This window comes from Sander vitreus, chromosome 4 (genome assembly GCF_031162955.1).
Source record: "Sander vitreus isolate 19-12246 chromosome 4, sanVit1, whole genome shotgun sequence".
Taxonomy (NCBI): Eukaryota; Metazoa; Chordata; class Actinopteri; order Perciformes; family Percidae; genus Sander; species Sander vitreus.
Window position 1 is genome coordinate 10,615,069 of NC_135858.1, and position 23,906 is coordinate 10,638,974.

General features: G+C 40.4%; 1 protein-coding gene across 1 annotated transcript; it reads left to right on the plus strand.

Moving 5' to 3' along the window:
• Positions 1–1,701: 1,701 nt before the first annotated feature.
• Positions 1,702–23,719, plus strand: per3 (period circadian clock 3). Its single transcript, XM_078248158.1, is given in 23 exon segments — positions 1,702–1,880; positions 8,213–8,499; positions 8,502–8,632; positions 10,323–10,483; positions 10,629–10,747; positions 11,834–12,032; positions 12,584–12,635; positions 13,085–13,233; positions 13,372–13,450; positions 13,549–13,655; positions 15,374–15,530; positions 15,742–15,850; positions 16,106–16,234; positions 16,322–16,427; positions 16,544–16,655; positions 16,765–16,904; positions 17,015–17,176; positions 17,402–17,653; positions 17,783–18,687; positions 18,803–18,989; positions 19,208–19,394; positions 21,823–21,973; positions 22,519–23,719. Coding segments are annotated over 22 exon segments (3,825 nt in total). The 5' UTR covers positions 1,702–1,880; positions 8,213–8,391; the 3' UTR covers positions 22,642–23,719.
• Positions 23,720–23,906: the final 187 nt, after the last annotated feature.

Sequence of the window (23,906 nt, forward strand, 5' to 3'; positions counted from 1 at the left end):
ATAAATGTATTTTAATGAGCTAAACAATTTGGGATTACTTTGTACATTCATTTCACTTTGTCTGGAATTTCATAGCTGAAACTGTTTATGTTGCATGTTTCAGTAGTTTTTAAGGCATTAGCTGTTATTTGACCTTCACAATGCATGCATTGGAGTATATATACAGTCGTGAAAAAATTAGGACACCCATGCTAAAGTTGACTAAAAAGAGGAATAAAAAAAATCATCTTTTGGAAATTGATCTTAATGCCTTAATTAAAAAAAATGAGGAAAAATCCAACCTTTAAGGACACCAATTTTGTTTGTGAATGAATAATGTGTCGTACATAAATAAATGTTCTTCCGTAGAACACGGGGCATTAGTAAGTACGCCCCTATGTTAAATTCCCATAGAGGCAGGCAGATTTTTATTTTTAAAGGCCAGTTATTACTATGTATGCTGATAAAGTTCCCTTGGCCTTTGGAATTAAAATAGCCCCACATCATCACATCCCCTTCACCATACCTACAGATTGGCATGGTTTTATTTTAGTTAGCCTAATAGCTGGTTTGATTTGCATTGAGAGATGATTTTATGGAAAGTACCACATTTAAAAGTTTAAATGTACCCTCTTGTCCTTGATTCCTCTGTAATTCAAAGATCCAGTGGGGCATCCACTGCTGAGTACCTGACTGTCACAGACACCAAAAAAATGTCATTACTCAGAACTTTCCATAGAAAAAGGGTTTTGGTCTACAAGCACCAACTCTTACCTCAGTAGCATTCTGGGGCAGTTGCCTGCTTTGCCCAATAAGTAGGCCTAATTTAGCCTTGCCATGTAAAAGACATAGACATCACTGTATCAACCTATTTTTTCAAGTTTTAATTTAAGTTTAATTGCGATACCAAATGGCCAAATGAAAATGTTTTTTTCAAAACCAGATTGTAAAACTAGATGTCTTGGTTTCCACTTGGCATTTTAAAGCCATGCTTAATGAACAAATCGTTGTTGAATGTAATTGTTATTTGTAATTGTGTTTCTGTATTTTTAAATGATACTGGACACAGAGCTCAGCTGTGAAAGAGACCTTTGTCTCAGTCTGATCTTTCCCTCTATAAATAAAGGTGAAAAAAACTAACTAAACCAAATAGGGTTGCAACTATTGTTTGAAGTTCCCAAGCAATCAATCAACTAAGTTTGGTTTATAAAATGTCAGAAAATAGTGAACAATGTCATCACAATTTCTGAGTGCCCAAGGTGGCATGTGTTTTTTGTTTGACCAATACTCCAAAATCCAAAGATATTACCCATCACAGGCCAAGGCTGACTAAATTCAAAATGACAATCATCAAAAACAATCATTAACTACGCCCATCTCCTTGTGATTCTTGCCATGTGATTCAACAAAAACATTGTTAATATGTCAGATAGCTTGTCAAAGGCATCAAGATGTGTGAAGTTGATCAGCTGGACCATAGGTTCATCCATTTATGCATGCCGTAATAGAGGGGTGGATGCTGCAGGGGCTTGTACTGAGCATAGACAGTTAAAGAAACTGAGTTGGTGCTTGGGCAGCTTACAGCGTCCCTCTGTTGTGAAACGTGGGGATCCATGTGAAACGCCAGACCGCTGTGTTAGACACGCCCACTCCGAAGTGCTATGTCCAATCATATGATAGATGCAATATTCGCCTGTCCAATCATCTTGGAGTGGGCGGAGTTATATTGCTCCGGCCTCACGTTGCACAAATGTGTCAAGTGCTTTGGAATAGAAGACGATTTAGCTAGCTAACGTAAGTGACTGGAAATTAAAATAATACTTTTAATGCAGCCCGGCGATCAATTTGATAGAATTTTATTTTTCGGATATTGAAGGGGAAACATACGTGGAGTGGAAAAGGTAAATATTCCATCAGAAGATTTGAGGTGTCTTAGCGAGTTGGCCAATGAGAAAAAGCTAACCTCCTCGCCCAAGGCACCAACCAGAGAACAGAGGATGTAAACAAATGAAATGTAGTCGTTATCTTTGTGGTGATACTTCACATTTCCAAACAATACGGTATGACTTGGCTGTAAGCACTGGTCAATGTGTATTGCTAATATGTTAACTGAATAACATGTCTGCTATAATCAGGGAGCTGCAGTGCCATTTAGTGAGTAACGTTAAGTAACTAAACTGCTCTGATGTTGCTCCGACAAGCATACATTGCTTCAATAACAAGTGCAGTTATAGCTAATACACCAACGTTAGCAGACTGCGGTAAAGTTGGAAAGACATTCACAGATTCGAACTTCCGGGATCGATAACTTAAATCACAAACGATGCATCTTTCCTACCGTTGTAAAGTAAACAACGAGTTACAAACTCATTTTCATCAAAACGAGCCGTCCTCCAACCTGGAGAAATAACATTGGTCTCTACGAGCAGCCGGCTGTGAGACGGCAGTAAGACGAGTGCTTAGGGACCGTCTACAAACTACAACACTGAAAAGAGATACAACAACAATATTTATTAATTTAATGATTAAATAAGGTAGTGTCTCCAAACTTACCTCAATTATAACTTGTCTCCTGCTAGTTGTACTACAGCACTTTTCAAAAATAATCGTATGCATAATTTTATTTTTTGCTAAAAACATTTAATACTTTAATAATTACAAAGAGAAGTGTTTCCATACTTACCTCATTATAACTGCCCACCTAATAGTTGAACTATAACTATTGCTTTTCAAAAATATTTTTTGGGTATATTTATCGCAAGAAATATGTTATAATTACATAGAGAAATGTCTCACAAAATACTCCAGAGAAGGTAAATACTTAAAGTGTAATATATATATATATATATATATATATATATATATATATATAATTATATAATATATTATATATATTATAATATATATATATTAGGGGTGGAACGGTACACAGAAGTCACCGTTCGGTTTATACCTCAGTTCAGACATCACGGTTCGGTTCAATACAATGGAGGGAAAAGCATAACAAAAATGCAGGAGGCAAATTAATTTTTTATTGTGCATGTCTCAGGCTGTACCACCTAGTGTCATACAGTCTATCCACAGAGCTAGCTGCAACAGCCTTTAGTGTATAAAGTAAGATGTAAACAGTAAACAAAGATTACCCCACATCATCTCCAGACTCCATCTGTAACTTGTAAACAAAATAAGACAATCAGCTATAAAACTGGAAATACAGCATCTCTTATTTATGAAAGTGCAAATTACACCAGGCGGGAGGGCATGACACGGGAGGCTCCAGGCTTCATCCATACAGTCTCGAAGTTTTCCCAAACTTGCGATCTTAAAGAGGCCGGCGGGTCCTCTAACTCTTGTGGGTCGCCACCACTCGCCATACTCGTCCTTTAGTGCTGCTTTCTCTGACTCACTCACTGGACCGTCGAACTGCAAAAAACTGCATGTAGGCGGAGCTTGGCTAGCTTCAGAGCTAAGGCGGGGCTACAGATTAGGTGTCCCTTAAACCCGGGTATCTAACAGTAGTTCCGCATTACATTAATTAATTTGCACACAAGTTTTATTTATTTTCATACCGTGTGTTCTCCGTGTAAATTCATGTACCGAACCGAGATGCCGGTACCGTTTCAGTTCAATACGAATACATGTACCGTTCCACCCCTAAAATATATATATATATATATATATGTTGTTTCCTTAAACTGAAACAAAAAGGTGGCAGAACTAACTTAAATATCAATATCACACATTCATTCATAATGAACACATCCACAATGTTAATTTTGACATAGAAAATAATTTCAGATCTGTATTAATAATGCGAATAATGGAAAAAGACAAATTAAATAAAAAATGTCTAGCTTTTGTTTACTTTTCTGGGTGGGGTTAATGTTCCCTTATATGCAGTTTGTGTACAATTACCATCATGGCAGTAGTTGACATTTTGGATCCTTTAGTTATCCAGACCTACAAACTCACTTACAGCCTCTTTAGCTAGGGGTATTTTTTATTATAAAAAAAAATATATTATTTTTTGTTAAAGTTAATGCTGTAGTACAACAAGGAGGAGACAAGTTATAATTGAGGTAAGTTTGGAGACACTACCTTATTTAATCATTAAATTAATAAATATTGTTGTTGTCTCTCTTTTCGGTGTTGTAGTTTGTAGACGGTCCCTAATCACTCGTCTTACTGCCGTCTCACCGCTGGCTGCTCGTAGAGACCAATGTTATTTCTCCAGGTTGGAGGACGGCTCGTTTTGATGAAAATGAGTTTGTAGCTCGTTGTTTACTTTACAACGGTAGGAAAGACGTCGTTTGTGATTTAATAACACTTCGCTATAGAGTAATTGATCCCGGAAGACAGTAATAATCGAAACGGTAACTTACTTACAGTCTTACTAGAACCACCAGCATTTACTAATGTTCACATTCTATATTTATATTTTAATTTGTCACAAAATGTAATTTGTAGATGCAGATGTGTGGCAATATACACAATAATGTAATTTGAATAATCGCGGTTGTGCGTTAGTTTTCGGTGGAGTAGTGGCTGCCTGTGTCTCCCTATGTCATGTTGTAGGTTACTGGGTTCATGTGTAGTGAAACGTCATATGAGTGTCAGGTTTGTTTTGAGTGGGATCAGGTCATGGGCTGTTGAAGCTTTTCGTTTTTTAGTCGATGGAAGCATGTAAAACAGGTATCGCGATGACTTTATATCAGTGATTTTTAGTTGTGTGTTGTGCTGTTGTATGTTTACTTAATGATAATCTTAGTTATTGGCGTAACATAGGTGCACTTACAGGCTCACTATACTACTTCTCGCTGCATGTACCTTAACTCAGAACCATTTAACTTGTTGTCATAGGTCAGTCAGCCCATTTTCACCTAATTCTTCCTAAGTACGGTATTTTCCCTTATTAAACAAATGTTAACATTGAGGTGTAGAAATAGGCTACCTACATTTACATTTTTGCCCGTCTGTGAATATCATTTTATAATGTTATTTCATAATAACCACATGTTACGCTGGGGATGTATATCCCGCTCGGCTTTTACTTCCATATTTGCAGGACTTTTGTGTGTATTGGTGTTGTGTGTGCAAGTACGGCTCGACTGCGTTTCATTCACCAGAAATGGTTCAAATCATGACATTTCATTATGTCTGAAAAGCTCTTTGAGATAACAAGCTAGGGTCCTTAATTGCTTGTCATCTGTGTTGTTGCATCCATTTACACATAGTGTAAGTTGACAGTATCAAAGAGGGCATATTAAGTTATCACGCAAGCAAATATTTAAGATAAAAATTTGGAGACAGACAAGACATTGAGGAGACACAATTCAGTTGACACAGACACAGTGGAGCAGGTGTTGCAAATTCACATTTGGCCATAATTATGAACATTAATCCTATGTCTACAAACATTACTGATGGTTGATCAATTTGGGAGCGATAGTATGTTCCAATCACCAATTTTAGTGGTGCGACTACACTTTTGTTTACATTTGGATCACAGTGGGGAAGTAGGGTAGAAAAGTACATATTACTATCAGCACCTTGACTTTAGCCTTCTCAGGTCTGTTTGTGTACTTTAAAATTAAGGGAAGGCCAGAGCATTATTTCTACACCACAGTAATCGCAGGTTTGTGTCTGTACGTTGTACGCACAAAGTACAGATATAAGGTTTCAAATAACAGGGTGGCTTATACGCTCCAAATTGAGCAAGGCGATTATGTAATCCTGCAGTGACGACCTGTTTAAAGACGCAGGCTATTTTCACAGGCTCCTGTTTTTATCTCTGTGTGTTTTATTTATAAACTGATATAACGATGGCTGAAGAAAACTGGCAAAGAGAAGATGACCGAAGAAGGCAAATGCATTACCTTACCTTTTGTTTTCTTTGTAATGTTTAAGTTTGATTTCCGAAAAAATACAGTCGTACCTGTTGTTTGCAGTATTGATGTATGAATCAATTCACCCATGTGTGAATCGTAGATGATGGGAGTGAGTCAGAAAGCAGTGAGCCAGTTTGATAGTCATATGGTCCAATAGTATTAGATAACAAGGCAGATTGTGTTTGTTCACATTAGAGAAATGAAAAACATAGTCTTGTTGCACAGAACATTATATGTTTGTTTTCCCTGCTTTTACATTTAGAGCTTTTGCCCCATCACACTTGGCAGAAGTTTTTGGCATTTTAATTTGGGTTTTTCCCTGCCTCACATTTTGACACTTCATAGCAGGAAAAGGACAGGCGTAACTAATTACATTAATGATGGCTCTGTTTCATTCAATGTCCATGCCCACTAGAGCCCGACTGATATATCGGCGGGCCGATTATTATCGGCCGATATTAGGCATTTCCCAAACTGTCAGTATCGGCATTTATAATGGCCGATAAATGAATATTTAAAAAAAACCCTTCAACCATGTTAAGAGTGTTGGCTACAAATAACTAATGTTAGGGAAATCTGTTTAGGTTTTGTTAAGCATTTCTGGATTTTTTCTTTTTAAATATATATCGGCTGATATATCGGAATATCAGATTTTTAAATGACCAAATATTTGTATCGATTTCGGCCTTAAAAATCCTTTATCGGTCGGGCTCTAATGCCCACTAGAGCTGTCAGTCTTCCTCTATAATACCATTTGAATTTCATTTGTTATTTTTTTTAAATTATCCTCAAATGCCGGCTGTTAAATATGTACTAAAATAATCAGGCTTATGCATCGTCAATGCCACTATAAGCATGTGGTTGTTGTTACACGTTCTGTCCACTAGAGGGACTTCCAACAGCCTGGCCTTGAAGGGGACCTATGTCATGGCGCATTGCATTTCTTGCACGCTGCTTATATTCCACCACAAGCACACAGTGACAAACACAAATCAACAGAGAACTCTGTAATGAAACATTATCTAACAAGTGTAGCTAGTGAAGCAGCTCTGTTTTAAAGGCTAACAGTGCTCGGGTTAGCACAATGACATCATGTTAGAAAGCACAACCTAAATGATTTGTCTTAAAGTAAAGTAACAACAGTGTTAGCCACGATGCTAACGACATTGATAACTAAGCCAAACGGTGCTGCCACTACTATTTTAGTGATTTATAAGCAACCTGTTTCTTGCAGATTGTCACGTTACTGAGAATGCAGCAACGTGATATACGAAGTCAATGCTAACTCTGACAGCTGTAGGGCAGCTAACATTAACTTTAGCTGTCTCCATGAAGCTCCCAGCTAAGCACCTATAACTCACGACGCACGTCTTTCTGTCTGTTTAAGATTTCGGCCTTTATTTTGATAGGAAAGCTGAAGACATGAAAGGGGAGAGAAGGGGGAATGACATGCAGGAAAGGGCCGCAGGTCGGAGTCGAACCTCTATATATACCAACTGAGCTATCCGGGCGTCCTCTTTCTCTTTTAATCAGTCTGTTATTGTTGTTGAAAACAAGTGAAGGAGCTTTCTCAGAGATATATATATATATATATTATTATTATTTTTTTATTTTTTTTATTTTTTTTTTATAGATCATAGGCTATTTATTTCAGATAACTTTCATTTACATGTGTTGCAGCTGTATATTTTCAAACTGGTAAAGGAAACCCTGTCTTTGCATTTTATTTTAATCACAATCTGTTTTAATAAAAGAGCTTGTGAAAAGTGGCTTTGACTTAAAACTGAACATTTAGCCCACTTTGTAAAAAAAATACAGAGCTATATATCATGTATCGCCATTCAGCGTTGCAAGCGACGCAAAAAAAAAAATTTGGGTGCACCTAAATGTTGTGCTGGTGCCCCTAAATAAAAAAGTTAGGCGCACCAGTGCAACCAAGGCAAAAAGTTAGTCTGGAGCCCTGATCAGACGTGACATGAGAAGACGGAGATTAGCTAATCTTAGCCAACCTATTTAGACCTTTCAAATTATATTCGACTTTTGGAATTCGTTCCAACAGCCCTAATGCCCACTGGCACACCTAAATAGCAATCATCAATGTTATTAATTACATCTTTGCTTTTTCCTGCTGTGAAATGATACTTAATGATGATACAGCATCATAGCTGTGTCCCAGTTTCATACGGCATACTCAGATAGATTTGTTTTTTCAGTCACAGGGGTCCCACAGCTAAGACATTTTTTAAGAAATTAGTAATTCATTCTTCCATGTTGTGAATTCAGTCTTGCAAACTTTGTTCTGACACTGTTTCTTATCATCTCTCTTAATTTCGTTTATCTTACAGTGTTAAAGGCAGCTCCTCACATCTTACACTCAGCACTCATTGGAATAATAATAATTTATTGTCACCACATGGAACCCATTCCCTTTGTTGAACATATGAAGACCCCTACTGACCACTGTAGTTGGACAAATTGATGTGTGCCCAAAGCGAAGAGATGCCTGGAGGTGATAGCGGTCCAGATGGGGAGGAGCCTGCGTTACCGTCAGCAACAGGAGGAGGTGGAGAGGAGGCGAGGATGTCGTCAGGGCAGCAGGACGGAGGGGGGCAGTCAGAGCGCCACAAGGGGGGGGAGAGTGGAGTTTCAGGTGGAGAAGTAGGGCAGGAAGATGAAGAGATGAGTAGCGGATCACATGACCTCTCTTCCTCGGCCAATCACAGCCCTGGTAGCGTCACAGGATCCACCTCAGCTTCAACCAAGAGGTATTTGCCTGATTGTGTGTGCCCTGACTACTTGGCCTATATCCACATCATACACAGTGATCAAGTTGATGTCATGTCTCTTCATTCATCTCAGAACAAGTTTTAAAATGCACCACAACATACCATAGCAGTGGCTTTGCTTCTGTGAATATCAACTTGCATTCTTGTGACTGTGCAACTTGACTTCTTTTTTCAACAGTACATAACAAATAAGCATAATAAAAGTTTAGTCCACCATGGGTTTTATTTTTGTAGCTCTGGCCTTAGGTTCTGTTTGTTATAACGTTGTACTCACCAAACTAATAGCTGAGAACTCCAATGGAGCAAGGCAAGACACACGACCAGTCAGATGATCATACAGGTTGTAAACAAGTTGATATTTTAGCTAGATTACTTACCATTTATTTTGGAGGTAAAAACAAAAGTCAGCACAACCATAATGTTGCTAAGTAATTGCACAGGGAAACCATGAGTGCAAATGGCTACGGCAAGAAAGGAAGGTCAAAGTTGAACCAGACATTTTGTCTGTTAAATGTGATGAACATTTACAAACAACACTATGGGTTGTAATTTCGCCTGTTTGTCAAAGAACTGTATTTAAAATACTACTGTTAGTTTGTAATTAAAGCACTAAATAGTTTTAGGCCAAAATACATTAATGATCTCCTATGCCGTTATGAAATGTCTAGACTCCAGACCTCTCAGATCGTCTGGGACAGTTCTGCTTCCTGTTCCCAGAGTCAACATTTAAACGGAGAAGCAGCATTCAGTTTTTATGCACCACATCCAGTGCCTTGCAAAAGTATTCACCCCCCTGGTGTTTTTCCTATTTTGTTGCACTACAACCTGTAATTTAAATTGATTTTTTTTTTTTTTTTATGCAATGGACACAACATAGTATAAATTGGTTAAGGGAAATGAAAAAAAAAATTATAAAACAACTGAAACGTAGTGCATGCATATGTATTCAACATTTGCTATGAAGCCCCTAAATAAGATCTGGTGCTACCAATTACCTTCAGAAGTCACATAGTATGTTCTAAAAGGCCCCAGAGTCTGCAACAACACAAAGTAAGGGGCACCATGAAGACCAAGGAGCTCTCTGAACAGGTCAGGGACAAAGTTCTGGAGAAGTACAGATCAGGGTTGGGTTCTAAAAGAATATCTGAAACTTCGAACATCCCACGAAGCAACATTAAATCAATTATTACAAAATGGAAAAAATATGGCACCACAACAAACCTGCCAAGAGGGACACCCACAAAAACTCCCGGACCAGGCAAGGATGGCATTAATCAGAGAGGCAACAAAGAAACCAAAGATAACCCTTAGTGACCTGGAAAGAGAAAGGAGTATCTGTCCATAGGGCTATTTTAAGCCGCACTCTCTTCAGAGCTGGGCTTTTTGGAAAAGTGACCAAAAAAGCCATTGCTTACAGAAAAAAATGATTTGTCTCTGGAGTGTAGGGCTTGAAGTGGTCCTATGGACAGATACATTACAGGTTGCAATGCAAGAAAATAGGAAAAACGCCTAGGGGGGTAGTACTTTTGCAAGGCACTGTATCTGGAACAAACTCCCTGAAAACTTGAGACCTGCTCCAGCTTTCTGCTGCTTTTTAAGTCTTTTAAATCAGGGCTTAAAATGTGTCTGTGCCACTGCATTTTATTAAGTTAAATGAATGTGTGTGTAGCAGTGAAAATACAGATGGTAGCAGAGGGCAGGCCCACAGAGAGGTGATGGTCACTGTGGCTGAGATGAAGAAGAGGATTCCATCAGACAAACGCAGTCGCAGCAAAGCCAGCACTGTGGAGGCCTTACATTACGCACTCAACTGTGTCAAACAAGTGCAAGGTAACCTGGAAACCTTTGTTACGCTTGGGAACAGTTTTGTTTTTCTTTGAAATCAGAGTAGTTTTTTTTTCTCTCTCTCCAACAAGCCTGATATCATCATTTAGTCTTGTTTCAAAGCAGCATGTGTGTTTGTGTTCCTCTTTAGCCAATAGCGAATACTACAAACTGCTGATGCGAAATGGCCAGGATGAGAGGAGAGATGCCACTGTTTGCACTCTGGAAGAGTTGGAGAGGGTCACATCTGAACACACCCTTAAAAACACGGTATAAACACACTCACACACACTTGCATACATACTTGCACATCAATTTGCCTCCCACCTCGGCGTGTGTATGTGTGTTTACTGCCTTTGTGCGCTGTGACCAGTGTTGGGGAGTAACGGAATACATGTACCGGAGTTACGTATTCAGAATACAAATTATGAGTAATTCCGTTACAGTTACAATTTAAATAGTTGGTATTTAGAATACAGTTACATTGTTGAAATCAATGGATTACATGACGATACTTCTCTGTTTCACGAGTTTATTCACTGTCTGAATAAATTAAGGCAACTCCATGCATTTCCCAGAAGCCCCAATATGAAAATCTCAATGAGCTATTTGCTTGATCAGTCACAATGGAGTTGGAACCGGCACAACAGAGTCAGGGCAGGAATGCGTTTCTATCTTGGAAATTCAAACAGCATTTCACATTAAAGAAAGAGAAGGGAGAACGAAATATAACTGTGCAGTGCAACCTCTGCTTGCCAGCAACCAACCTCCTTTCAGCATCCAAATTACTCCACCTTCAACCTGAAGAAGCATCTTAAAGTAAGTTTTTTTTTTTTTTTTTAATTAGCCAAGGGTAGTCGTCTGCTGTAGCTTTACTGGACACCTTGCTATTTTATAGTTGACGTGCGACTTTACATTCTCCTACGTGCTGATTCACTAGCCCCAGAGACGTTGAAAGACTGACTAGCCCCGTTTGACATGCTAGCTAACGTTAGCCAAAATTAGCTCATGGTAGATTAGACTGCGGTTAGATTTTTGTAGTATGCAGGTCGGGACTACAAATACAAAAATCTGCTTGTTCAGGTACACATTCAGCCAGTTGGAACAGAAGAACACACCAGAATAGGCCTGTTTACTAAGGTGTATGTGATGGCCGCATTCCTACACTTATGAAATGCAATTCAGTGTGGAAGTAATCCAAGTATTCGGAATACGTTACAAATTACATTTTTGGGCATGTATTCTGTATTATGTAACGGAATATGTTTTGAAAGTATCCATCCCAACTCTGGCTGTGACTTGGCTCGTCTGTGTGCGTGTGTTTGTGCATGTGCGTGTGTACGTGTCTGTGTGTAGGACTCCTTCGTGGTGGTTTTCTCCCTGTCGAGTGGCTGCGTGCTGTATGCGTCGGAGCAGGCTCCCAGCATCCTGTGCTGCAAGAGGAAGTTCCTGAAGTCGGCCAAGTTTGTGGAGCTGCTCTTCCACCAAGATGTTAATGTCTTCTACTCGCACACGGCTCAGCCACATCTGCCACCCTGGAGCAACTCGCATACAGGTGTGTTTTGGACCACATTTATTATATTTTAAATATGGTTTTCAGTTTTATATGGCTTTCTGTTTTTGATTTAATTTCAGTTTCATTTTAGCACGTATTAGATAGATTTAGCTTGTTTTCTTTATTTGTTACAGTAAAACTACAACTACAGTTATAGTTTAAGTGCATAGTTTACCTAGGTAAGGTATTTTTTACAGGAAAACACAATTAAAAACAGTACGCTATGAGATTCAGCAGCAATCAGAAAATGTTAACGTCAATCCTGATGGCGGCTATAACTTTGACATGAATAATTAAATAAATACAACACAGAACAAGTATATCCCTTGCACATATTTTATTTGTATTTTGTCTTGTACTTTAAAAGTAAACAACATACAGCATACGTTGGTTGTGTTTTACCTTATTCTATTTAAATTGACTATATATTTGTAAAATATATTTTTTTCTTAATTTGAAATTGTTTGTACATAATTGTGAATCAGTGCAGATAACAAGGAATGAAAAGAACTGTCAGATAACCAAGTTTTCTCTCTTCTTTGTCCCTGCAGCGGGGGTTCTGTTTGACTATGCACAGGTCAAGTCTTTCTTCTGCAGAATCAGGTCAGTATCTTCATTCTGTTGAGGATCTTTCCTCACCAGGCCTTCCATACATCTGTGATTTTACAATAATAGAATCCCTCTGGGAAAATCGGATGTGCTCAGAAAATATGAATCCCACAGATTCTGTCAGAACATTATCTCAAATACACACAGTTACCAATCTTTACCAACAGATATCAGTAAAAACACAGCTGAAAGTGATGTTTTTAAAGCTCCTCATACATCCTGCCAACGCCATAGGACTTTGTGAGTCATGCAGCTAAAGACCGAACAAGTTAGCGTACTTTGTTGTAACCGATTTATTTTGTTGACAAAAAGAATGTAGAAATTTGTTTAAATCATCTCCAGGTTGACATAATTGTTATCAGTATTTAATATTCGTTGAGTATAATGGTTTATGTTTACTTCATAAATCATAGTAGAAATTAAAATTTCAATTTATGTTTTAGGGGTGGGAAGGACCATGAGGGTGAGATGCGTTACAACCCGTTTCGGGTAACACCCTACCTGCTGACAGTGCAGGGAACAGGAAGCAGTGGGGAAGGCGAGGAGTCGTGTTGCCTGGCGCTGGCTGAACGCATCATCTCTGGATATGAGGGTACAATTATTAGCACCACAAGCTGTGCACAATTTAAACAGCCTTTCGCAATAAATAGTAAACATCAATTTATTTTTATTGTTTTATGTATGTGCTTCCTTTTTTTAAATATTTGTCAAACTTGCTCCGCTCACGTAGCGCCTCGAATCCCCATGGACAAGCGCATCTTCACCACCACACACTCAGCCGGCTGTGTGTTCCTGGAAGTGGATGACAGGTCAGTACACACACAAACGTGTGCACACTCAGAGTTTACATTGAGCTTTAAAAATGGCGGTGTGTTGATGCAGCTAATTTGATGGTCATAATCCACAGGGCTGTGCCGTTGCTAGGATACCTTCCCCAGGATCTGATTGGCACGTCGTTGCTGACTTGCATTCACCCAGACGACCGCCCCCTCATGCTGTCTGTGCACCGGAAAGGTAAGTGTTTAAGGACGACGTTTGAAAACACAAGTTATTAGTATATGCAGATGAGAATTTTCTTTTTTTTTTACATTGAACATGCTAAACAATTAATTGTTTTAACTTATGGAAACAATAATTGGTAGATTAACCAATAACACAAATACTTAGTTGTTCTCATAATTCAGTCAATCAACCAATCAATCAATTTATTTTCACGTGAAATCACATAAAATACAATTCCAGTGAAATGTAACCCTGTCAATTCCTACAATGTATGCAGTACATTAAAGCATTACTGCATTAAAACAGTAATAATAATAGATATATATGTATATAGGATGAGGGGGTAGGGGCAGTCTTAAGCAGGGTCCTCGTTTAGGATCCTAGTGGCCTGAGGGTAGAAGCTCCTCCTGAGCTTCTGGTGTATCCAGTACCCCCTTCCCTCAACAGGGAGAATAGGCTCTTACCCTGGTGGTTGGGATCTCATAGCTAGAACTAGGGCTGGGCGATATGGAGAAAATCAAATATCACTATATTTTTGACCAAATACCTCGATATTGTAGTATTTACTATTGGTGCTTTCACAAAATATTTACACAATGAGATTTTTGATAAATAATCATCAGTAATGTGGATATAATGACTAAGTGGGTAAAGGCAAATAATAGAACAGTTACAACAGTGGTAAGTTCAGAAAATGACATAACTTTACTGTAATGCAGCCTTTAAAACCAGGAAAAGACAACACTTACGCCATATTAAGATATTACGATATCCAAAATCTAAGACGATTTCTAGTCTCATATCACGATATCGATATAATATCGATATATTGTCCAGCTCTAGATAGAGCTCATCTGTTTCACGTTTTCCTATTTTTTTTTTGTCTGATGTTTACATTTTAAAAACCACAGCCAGGCAGTTAACAGAGGAGAGTTCACAAAGTGGGAAGTGATTTTCATTTCCTGACGAGTGACTCATAGTTATCATTGTCCATATGTAGATACAATATATATAAATATATAAAACAAACTTAAAGCTACATTGTGTAAGAATTTCTCCCATCTAGCGGTGAAATTGTATATGACAACCAACTGAATATTACTTTCTAGCCCCTCCCATTCCGATCGCGTTTAAACTGCTACGGTGGCCAAACCCGAAATTAGCTCTTAGTATCTCCATCGTTTACACGCAGCTGTTCTAGCCACTCCAATATTAACTTTGGTCTTGCTTTGCCTGTCGCGTTGTCGTTTTAATTCTCTTTTTCGCTTCCCTGGCAAGTAAACTCCCCCTGGCATTCGTCATGGTGCCACTGAGTGTAAAAGAGCGAAAGGCGGAGGTATGTCCCTCTTTGGCTGATGTATTTCAAAGATGGAGACGCAACATGCTGGCCGTCATTCGAGCGACTTGCCCGTATGTATTCTGAATGATTCTAAATGGCAGATTCTATGCTTACGAGAATACTTTGATTAGTTGGTGGAAATAATTACACATGAATGAGCACATATTTGTGAAAGATCAAAGGGTTTTTTGCTAAGAATCAACTCAAAAAATGACACAATATAGGTTTAAATAAAATGTTAGCGGAACCGACAGAGAGGCAACTGGAGAGGTCCTCGCCTTCTCGAGATCCACCCAAGGTTCCACACAGTGGATCAGTGATATAGTCTACTACAGCTTCACCCATCTCTTGTTGTTGTTTTTTTAACTCAAAGTCTTCATGCCATGTGTAGTGTTGAAGTATGCGGGCCAGTCTCCGTTCGAGCACTCTCCGGTGCGCCTGCGCTGTCAGAATGGAGACCACATTACATTGGACACCAGCTGGTCCAGCTTCATCAACCCTTGGAGCCGCAAGGTGGCCTTCATCATTGGACGGCATAAAGTCAGGACGTGAGTGGCAACGGCACAAAATGAAACAATTTAAAGTGCTATATTCACTAATAAAGTCTCAATGCTGTCTATGTGCTCAGGCGGAGGGTTTGGTATTTTTTTCTGTCTTGTAATCCACCTGTTTTATGAGAAGGTGCTGTAGCAGCACTGTTTTTGTGAAGAGACTTATTAAATGAAATGACATCACTATGCTGTCGTCATTTGTCACCAGGAGTCCACTGAATGAGGATGTGTTTGCTGCTCCGACTACAATGGATGTCCCAGTCACCCATGAGGAAATAAAAGAACTGCAAGCAAAGATCTATAAGCTTTTCCTGCAGGTCATTATTTCAGTGCAGTTCATTCAAATATTTATCATAATTTGTCATTTGATCAAAAATAATAATGAATTTGATGAAAATAGCTGAAAATTCAGCCATTTTTAATGGCCTAACTGTATAATTGATATATTAATTGATAGTGAAAGCAAATTGCAGCCCTAGACCACACACATGTCCATAGAGTACACCGTAGCTCTTACTTTATCTCTATCAGAGTTTCTCCAGCACCTTCACTTCTTTGTCTCTTCTCCACAGCCGGTCCATAACAATGGTTCCAGTGGTTACGGCAGTTTGGGGAGTAACGGCTCCCATGAGCACTACATCAGCATGACTTCTTCAAGTGACAGCAATGGTAACCTTTGGGAGGACTCACACCGGGAACCGGTGAGACGTCACAGTGACATCACAAGCCAGTCGTAAAGCTGCTGCAAAGGTTGATCATGCTGATACATCGTATGTGTGTTATTGCAGATGACTTTGCAGCAGATCTGTGCTGATGTTAATAGAGTCAAGAGTTGGGGCCAGCAGCTATATCTAGGTTCCAACCACAAAAATGCTTTTTACAAACCAGCCACAGGTAATGCATTCCCAGGTACAAAGAAAAGAATATATATATATATATATATATATATATACTGAATTAAAATGTACAAATATTTTAATATTGGCTTAAATTACACTTTATTCCTCCAGCACGTCTGCCCCCTGCAGTCTCCAACCCTGAGGTCAGAGATCATGAAGAAGGCAGGAAGCAAAAGCACATTCCCTCCTATCAGCAGATCAACTGTGTGGACAACATCATCAGGTGTGTGGTCGTTGCATCATCATGCCACTCTTGGATCGTTTCAGTGTATAATGTGCAAAAGCACCTTATTCCTGTCACACTATTAATTGTGTGCGTTTTTATGTTCCAGATATTTGGAGAGCTGTACAGGCCCAGCCCTTAAGCGGAAGAGTGACTCTTATTCCCTGGCCACCTCCTCTTCCTCATCTTCTACCTCTGAAGACAACAAGTCTGCTGGAGCCACTGACACAGCACAGGCCAGATCAGATGGTATAAAAACACTACATACACCACATCATTGTTATCATTTGAGTATTATTTTGTAATATTCCTTGCCAAATCAACATTAACTGTTCTACTTGTTTCTCCTCACATTGCAGTGGTGTTGGACAGTGCGGTGTCCGTGGCCCCAACGGCAGCAACAGTTGTTGGAGCGCCTCTGACAGACATCACAATGTCCACAAAGGCCATGAGTGTAGTCTCTGTCACCAGCCAGTGTTCGTACAGCAGCACCATCGTCCATGTGCCACAGCCTGAATCAGGTACATAAACATACCCTTACATCTGTGTGTCAGATCATGGGGTTCACTCAGATGCTCTTTTCCAGCTGTTTTGTGGCTCTTACATTTAAATACACTGCATATGGGAGTTCAATCTTTATTTAGAAATGCCTTGTATGGCTCTCTGTGTGTTTTTTTTTTTTTTTAGGGAGGTAAGGCCTGTAAAGTATCTATTAAACATGTTTTTTCCTAAATGTTCTCCCATAGAGGCCACAGCTTTGGAGGACGCCCCAATGGGCAGTGAGCCTACTGATGCTGCTTCGAACCCTCTCTGTCCCGCCCCGAGCCCGGCCACAGAGGAACGAAGGTTCATAGGTCTCACCAAGGAGGTGCTGTCAGCTCACACCCAGAAGGAGGAGCAAGAGTTTGTGGATCGATTCCGCCATCGCATCCTCCAGAGCCCCTACAGCTCCTATCTGCAGCTGGACAACAGCTCTATGGCTCACTCCCATCACCCAGGTATGTATTTCCTTATAAATGTGACTAACAGCATGCGTGGATTTAGTGACTACTGAATATAATTTTAAAAGGGAGACTTCGGCACCTTCAGTCAAACTTATTCTGCAGCCTGTGTCCATCTCACCACAGGCGACTACCTACATCCAGTGAGCGCTGGTGGGTTAAACCGCTCTAGGAGGGGAAAGCCCAGACACAAGCGCCCTAAACCCCAGGGTTCCTCAGACAGCTACGCTTCTCCAGTTGGCCCTCCTTGCCATGTCCCAGACTCCTCCTGGCCCTCCTCAGAGTCCTCCCAGCCCCAGATTGTTGCAAGCCTTCAGCCAGGTGGTTACAGGGCGCCCTACAGCCAAACATCCCCACTACAGGCGCCATTCTTCCCCATGATGGCAACCCAGCCTGGCCCGGAGCAACCGCCTAGACCACAACAGCTGCCTGCAGCAACCCCCATGGTGCTGCAGCCTTCTGACCAACCCCAGCTCAACTACAACTTCAACATCATGCAGTCTCCTCAGAGTCTGCCAGGCATGCAACCAATTCAGATGGAGCCCTTTCAGAATCTGCAGAATATCCAGAACTTTCACAACCTTCAGCCGATGGCTCCAGCTCAGGGCATCCATCCTTACATGACTCCGGTTATGGCTGTCATCCTGCCCAGCTACCCAACTCCAGGTTACCCGTCCATTTACCCACCATCCATTTACCCTCTGTCCACTCCTTCCATGCTGCCCCAGGCACCCATCGCCATGTCAGGCTTTGCTTCTGGCAGTGTCCCCTTCCCCCAGCCCCAGTTCCAAGTCCAGCCTGTTCCCCACACTCAGACCAGCCTGGGCCCTCTGCTTTGCTCACTCAGAGCCAGCTCCTCTGTCGGGGAAGAGGAGGAGGCAGCTGGGCCTCAGGCTCTTTTTTCCAGCTCTCGCTCAAGTTCTCCGCTGCAGCTGAACTTGCTGCAGGAGGAGCTGCCAAAGCCGAGTGAAGGGCAGAGCAGCATCGGGCACAACCACACCGAGAGCCTCCATGAACAACATCCCAACCAGGTCAGTCTGCCATTCATACCCAGTATCTGTTGCTATACAGTACATAGCTCTCCCAATTGTATTCGCAGCATATGTGGTTAGCTACATTCTGACTGTAAACCTTTGCCTTGATCAGGGTGATAACCCCAGAGAGTCTGGGAACCACGATGCCCAGTCTACATCCAGTGAACTGATAGACCTGCTGCTGCAGGAGGATGCCAGGTCAGGGACTGGCTCCAATGCCTCAGGGTCTGGATCAGGGGAGTCTGGAGGCTCTCTGGGATGTGGATCTGGCTCCAACGGAACCTCCACCTCACACACTGGTAAGAGGGAAAACACACATGCATACAATACACACATCAATAAACCCATTCATAGTTGAAACAATCTGCATAAAATTAATAAAAAAGTATTTTACGGAACATTGCAAACGAGTAAAACAATCCAATTTAACAGTTGAGGACAATGCCAGACAGAAGAACAAGAGTTTCACTTACTAGTAGGGTGAAGTGACTGATGCAGAACATTCCCTGGCTTACAGGCAGCAGCAACAGCAGCAAATACTTTGCAAGTAATGATTCATCGGACACATCACGCAAAGCCCGTAAGAGCCAGGAGGCGCCAGCAGAGCACCAGCACAGCTTCAACACTCCAGTGGAGAACCCACTGTGGAGCAGGATCCAGCACACGCCTGAGCGTGTCATGATGACGTACCAGATCCACACTAGGTACAGACCCACAACCACTCTTACCGTTTCTATTTCACTCATGATGAGCAAAAACCAAATACTTTTGCTGAGGCATCACACGTTGAAATGTGACCATGAAAGCAACATTTCAGCCCGAGCAGAGCATCAATGTGATTTGCATTTGAAATCACCATCATTTGGGGGAATAATATATTTTAAAAGCAATACCCAAATTATATTCTATTTAGATTATACTGATTATACGATGGCATTGCCCTTTTGGCAATATGTGTTTCCTACAAAATGAGTCTATTTCTGGTGTTGGTGGCTGAAGTTATATTTTCTTTTATTTTGATATTTTTAGCATTCTTATTTATTTTTCCAATAAAAAAAAAAAAATCTTTTTTTTTACAGTTTCAAATGTAATTTCTGTCACTGTTAAGTGTTTGAAGGGAGGGGACAGGGAGAGCGTGATTTACATGTAATCTGGAGAAAACATCAGTCTCAGTCTAGACCCACAGGGCCACTCCGAAGCCTGGCATCACCACACAGCTAGTCTCACATTGCCAGATCTATCTCCACAGCGCTGTGTTAGCGCAGCTAGCATTATGTCTTCCATGAGTTCACCTGGAACTCTCTCTGCTGCTGTGTTTTTACACATAGAACCAGGCTGGTTAAAGTGAATTTAATAACAAAATAGAACATTTAGTGTGCCTATAGATTATTTTCTGTTTACAGACATGCTATAAAGTCCAACTGGGCTCTATGGAGAAGCATTGGTAGTCCCTTGACAGTCCCTTTTTCTCAAACAAAAACAGCTGGATGCATATTTTCTAAATCAGCATTACTGAGTGTGAGATTTTCCCCTGTTACCTGAATGCTTGGATTGTTTGCATCACTAGCCCAGGTAACAAATGTACATGTTAGGAAATGTAGTTTGCCACATTGTTATGATCTGAATTAGGATAGCTTTTTCACTTTTATGCCCACACACAGTACAGCATTTTAAGAAATCATGTTCCAGCACATTTCCAGGAGTTTTTCATATCATATCATTTACCGGTAGGCCTAGTATTGATACATTTAACCCCAGTTAATGAGCCTTTTTTAATGATACAGGGTTCATGATAAAGTGCCCCAGGTTCATTACCAGTGATGGCTACACATCACTTCCAACTGTACAAAAAGGGCGTCTGGCCTCCTCTTTTTGTTAGATGTGATCAGCACTGGTATGTATTTTCTTTTACTTACAAAGCTCTCATCAACAAACAAAGAAACACCTTGTTTGTTTTCTATGTTACACCTAACCGAAATGTGGCAGTTACAATGCTCACTTCAAGCACTGGCTTATACTCCAGGTCCCTCATATGAACTTCAAACTTAGACAGAAATTGACAATGTAACTACTGTAAGGTGTGTGTGTGTGTGTGTTATTGTCAAAGCATTGTTTAACAGCTGGTATTGTAATACAGTAGGTTGTTACATGCACCCCTCGTAGCCTATATCTGTACAGGTCAAAGCTCAAACCCAAAATGTCCGATGGGTTTAAAGATACAGTCACCATGTTGCGTGCCAGGAGAGGGCAGCACACACACATATATATTTATAATGTCCATTTTATTTATTATTTCTATAGCACTAGCTTGATGAGCAGGAACAGCTAAATGTAATTATATGTATACAATAATTGTATATATTGTATGTAATAAATTTCAAGGTGTTTTTGTGACTGGAAAACTAATTTGGGAGTTCCAGGAAACTCGTGAAAGCTGTTGCCGTAAAATGCATTTCTTACATTTCTTTACTAATCTTTTTTCTGTGTCTTGTCAAACTCTTTTAAGCAGCTGGTTTTAATTTAGCATTTTTAAAACTTCTAATTTGTATGTCCTTTTATGCTTGCCATCATTTTAATGATATTCTGTGATACTGCGTGTTCTTGTTTTATGCTTATGTGTTGTATTTTTGTAGCTGATCTAATTCTTTTAAGCCATCAACCTGCTAGAGACCCCAGATGAAAATTAGCCTGCATGGCTAAATCTGGCCCATTTACATGTTGGACTCTGCTCATGTTGATTAATGTGCGTTGTTCCTTTTTAAATAAAGAAATCTAAACAAATAAAATCTAAAATAAATATGGCGGCTTAACAGTTGTTTGATGACTCTGCTGCTCTAATTCCCTTGATCTTACTCCTCAAACCTGGTTTTAATATGGCAAACTGTTGAGACACGTATTGTTCTAGACAGTCACTCATCATCTAGTGAGGGTAGCTGCTTAATGCAGAGGTGAAATTTGGCTTTACAGGTGCCCTCTGCTGATTTGATTGTGTAATGACAGTATCTAATCCTTGAATGTGAGACAAGCCCACCTTTTTAAGTATAATTTCCAGAAAAATGTATTGTCTTATATGTGTAAGATGACATTTAACCCTTCATCCTTGCCTTGTATCTTGTCTTTTCTCTCCTCCAGGGACCAGAATGAGGTGTTGGCAGAGGACAGGGAGAAGCTCCGGGTGCTGCAGTCCCTCCAACCCTGGTTCAGCCAGGAGCAGAGAGAGGAGCTGTTTGAGGTCCATCCCTGGATCCAACAGCACACTATTCCACGGGGGATAGACACACAGGTGAGGATCTCCGATCACACTCACCACAAACATATTAATCTTTCTGCTCACCTGAACACGTTTGATAATTCTTTGTGTGAAGAGACACTGGTGAGCCTTCCTAGTCTAACTTTGCCAGACCTATCTCCACAGCACTGTGGAGTAAGGTCTGGCTACACCACACATACATTCTAGGATAGGATAAAAAAAAAAACGCTCAAACAACTTAGCAGCGCTAAGTTCCGGACGCATAAAATAGTCTCGGGAAGGAACCTGTTTTGGTGGAACATTTGTGCTTCACAAAAGAAAACGCCACATACAATATTAAATGAAGTTAACTGTTCACACAACACTGTAGCGTGAGCTATTTAAATTAGCTGGATACATGCTTAAACATAATTTGCTCTTACCATGGTATTGCCGTGTGTACTTCGTCCATAGCAATTCCGCCAATCAGTCCCAAAACGTCACAGTTAGAAAGTAAATGCCGTAAACATACTGTATGCCTGCCTTATTGCACGATCCAAATATTCTTCCGTTGATTCCGACTACTTTGTGTCTCACAGGGTTGTGTGAGTTGCAACTCGGGACCAGAGGTCACCCACTCCCCTCACCCTACTGCCCCCGATAGCTCGTCCCCTCTGGAGATCCCCCAGCAGGACTCCATCGGACCTGTGGTGGACACTTGAGAGACCTGGACCCCAAAACAACCAACCACCCAACTCACATTGAACCAGCCCTGCCAGAAACCTTAACAACTCCCACCATGCATCTCTTCTGACCAATCCGGAGGAGTAGGTCCCTATGGTTTAGTTTGACGTTTAACATGTTTTGTTAATGTATCGGAGGCGGGGAAAGGCTCTGAGGAACAGAGGAGGCAAAAGAGACAGCCATTTTCTCATTTTCTTTCAGCCAGCCTAACATGACTGCCTTTATCTGACCATACATATTATACCTCTCTTCTTGTTGTGTTCATAGACCCCTGTAGGGGTTTAGTTTGTATTTAAGGCTATCCAGTATTTTGGGACCATGAACCACTTGACACTCAATATAAGAAGATGGCCCCTGAACATACCTCTGAACATGAGCACTGTGTGCACTGCACACTCCCAGTCTGTCCTATTAGTGTGACTGGGTGACAAAGACAAAGATGGTGCTGGCCCAGTTTGAGTATCAGAACACACGGCAGACTCTTCTCTGCAGGTTGTACAGTACGTTGACCACATCAACTGCTTGAGCTGCATAGTAACTTAACCATGGTTGACGCATGGTACATTTTTTTGATTGACATGAAGATGACGCATTAGCTGCTCTCTGTTTATAATGTGGATAGTCTTGCCTACTCTGGTCTAAGATGATTGTTATTAGAGTATATTCTCTTATTCCATTGGTTGGTTTTGTCTTGTCTAAAAACATCAGTTTTTATGTTAATAAAATGTGAACAACAGCAAACATGATGATCATTTCATATTGAATTTAGTGCTACAAAATAAGTCCACCTCAATGTCCAAAACACCATGTTGCGAGTCCTTTCTCTACTCAGTATCCTGGTTATCACCCTACAGTATCTGTAGCTTACCTTTTAATTATACAGAGACAGCGTGGCCCCGAATGTCCTCTGATCCTGGGTTTACGAATGAATTGTGTGTGTGTGTGTGTGTGTGTGACACCGATTGAGATACAGTTGTCCAACAGTGCAAGACAGACCAGGGTTTTCTACCATTTTTAGATTGAAGTTACATTACGGTACCATGTTTCTTATAAAACAAGGACTTTTCAGGGAATGTTTGTGTGCAACACAAAGGAATAAATAAATGAACTATGTATGTAAAGTGTACTTAGGTGTGACTGTCTGTTAAGCACAATACAATACACAAAAAAGTTGACTTTCTACAAAATCACAGGGAGGCTTTGTAAAGCTGTTTTTTATATTTGTTTAACAAACAAAAGATAT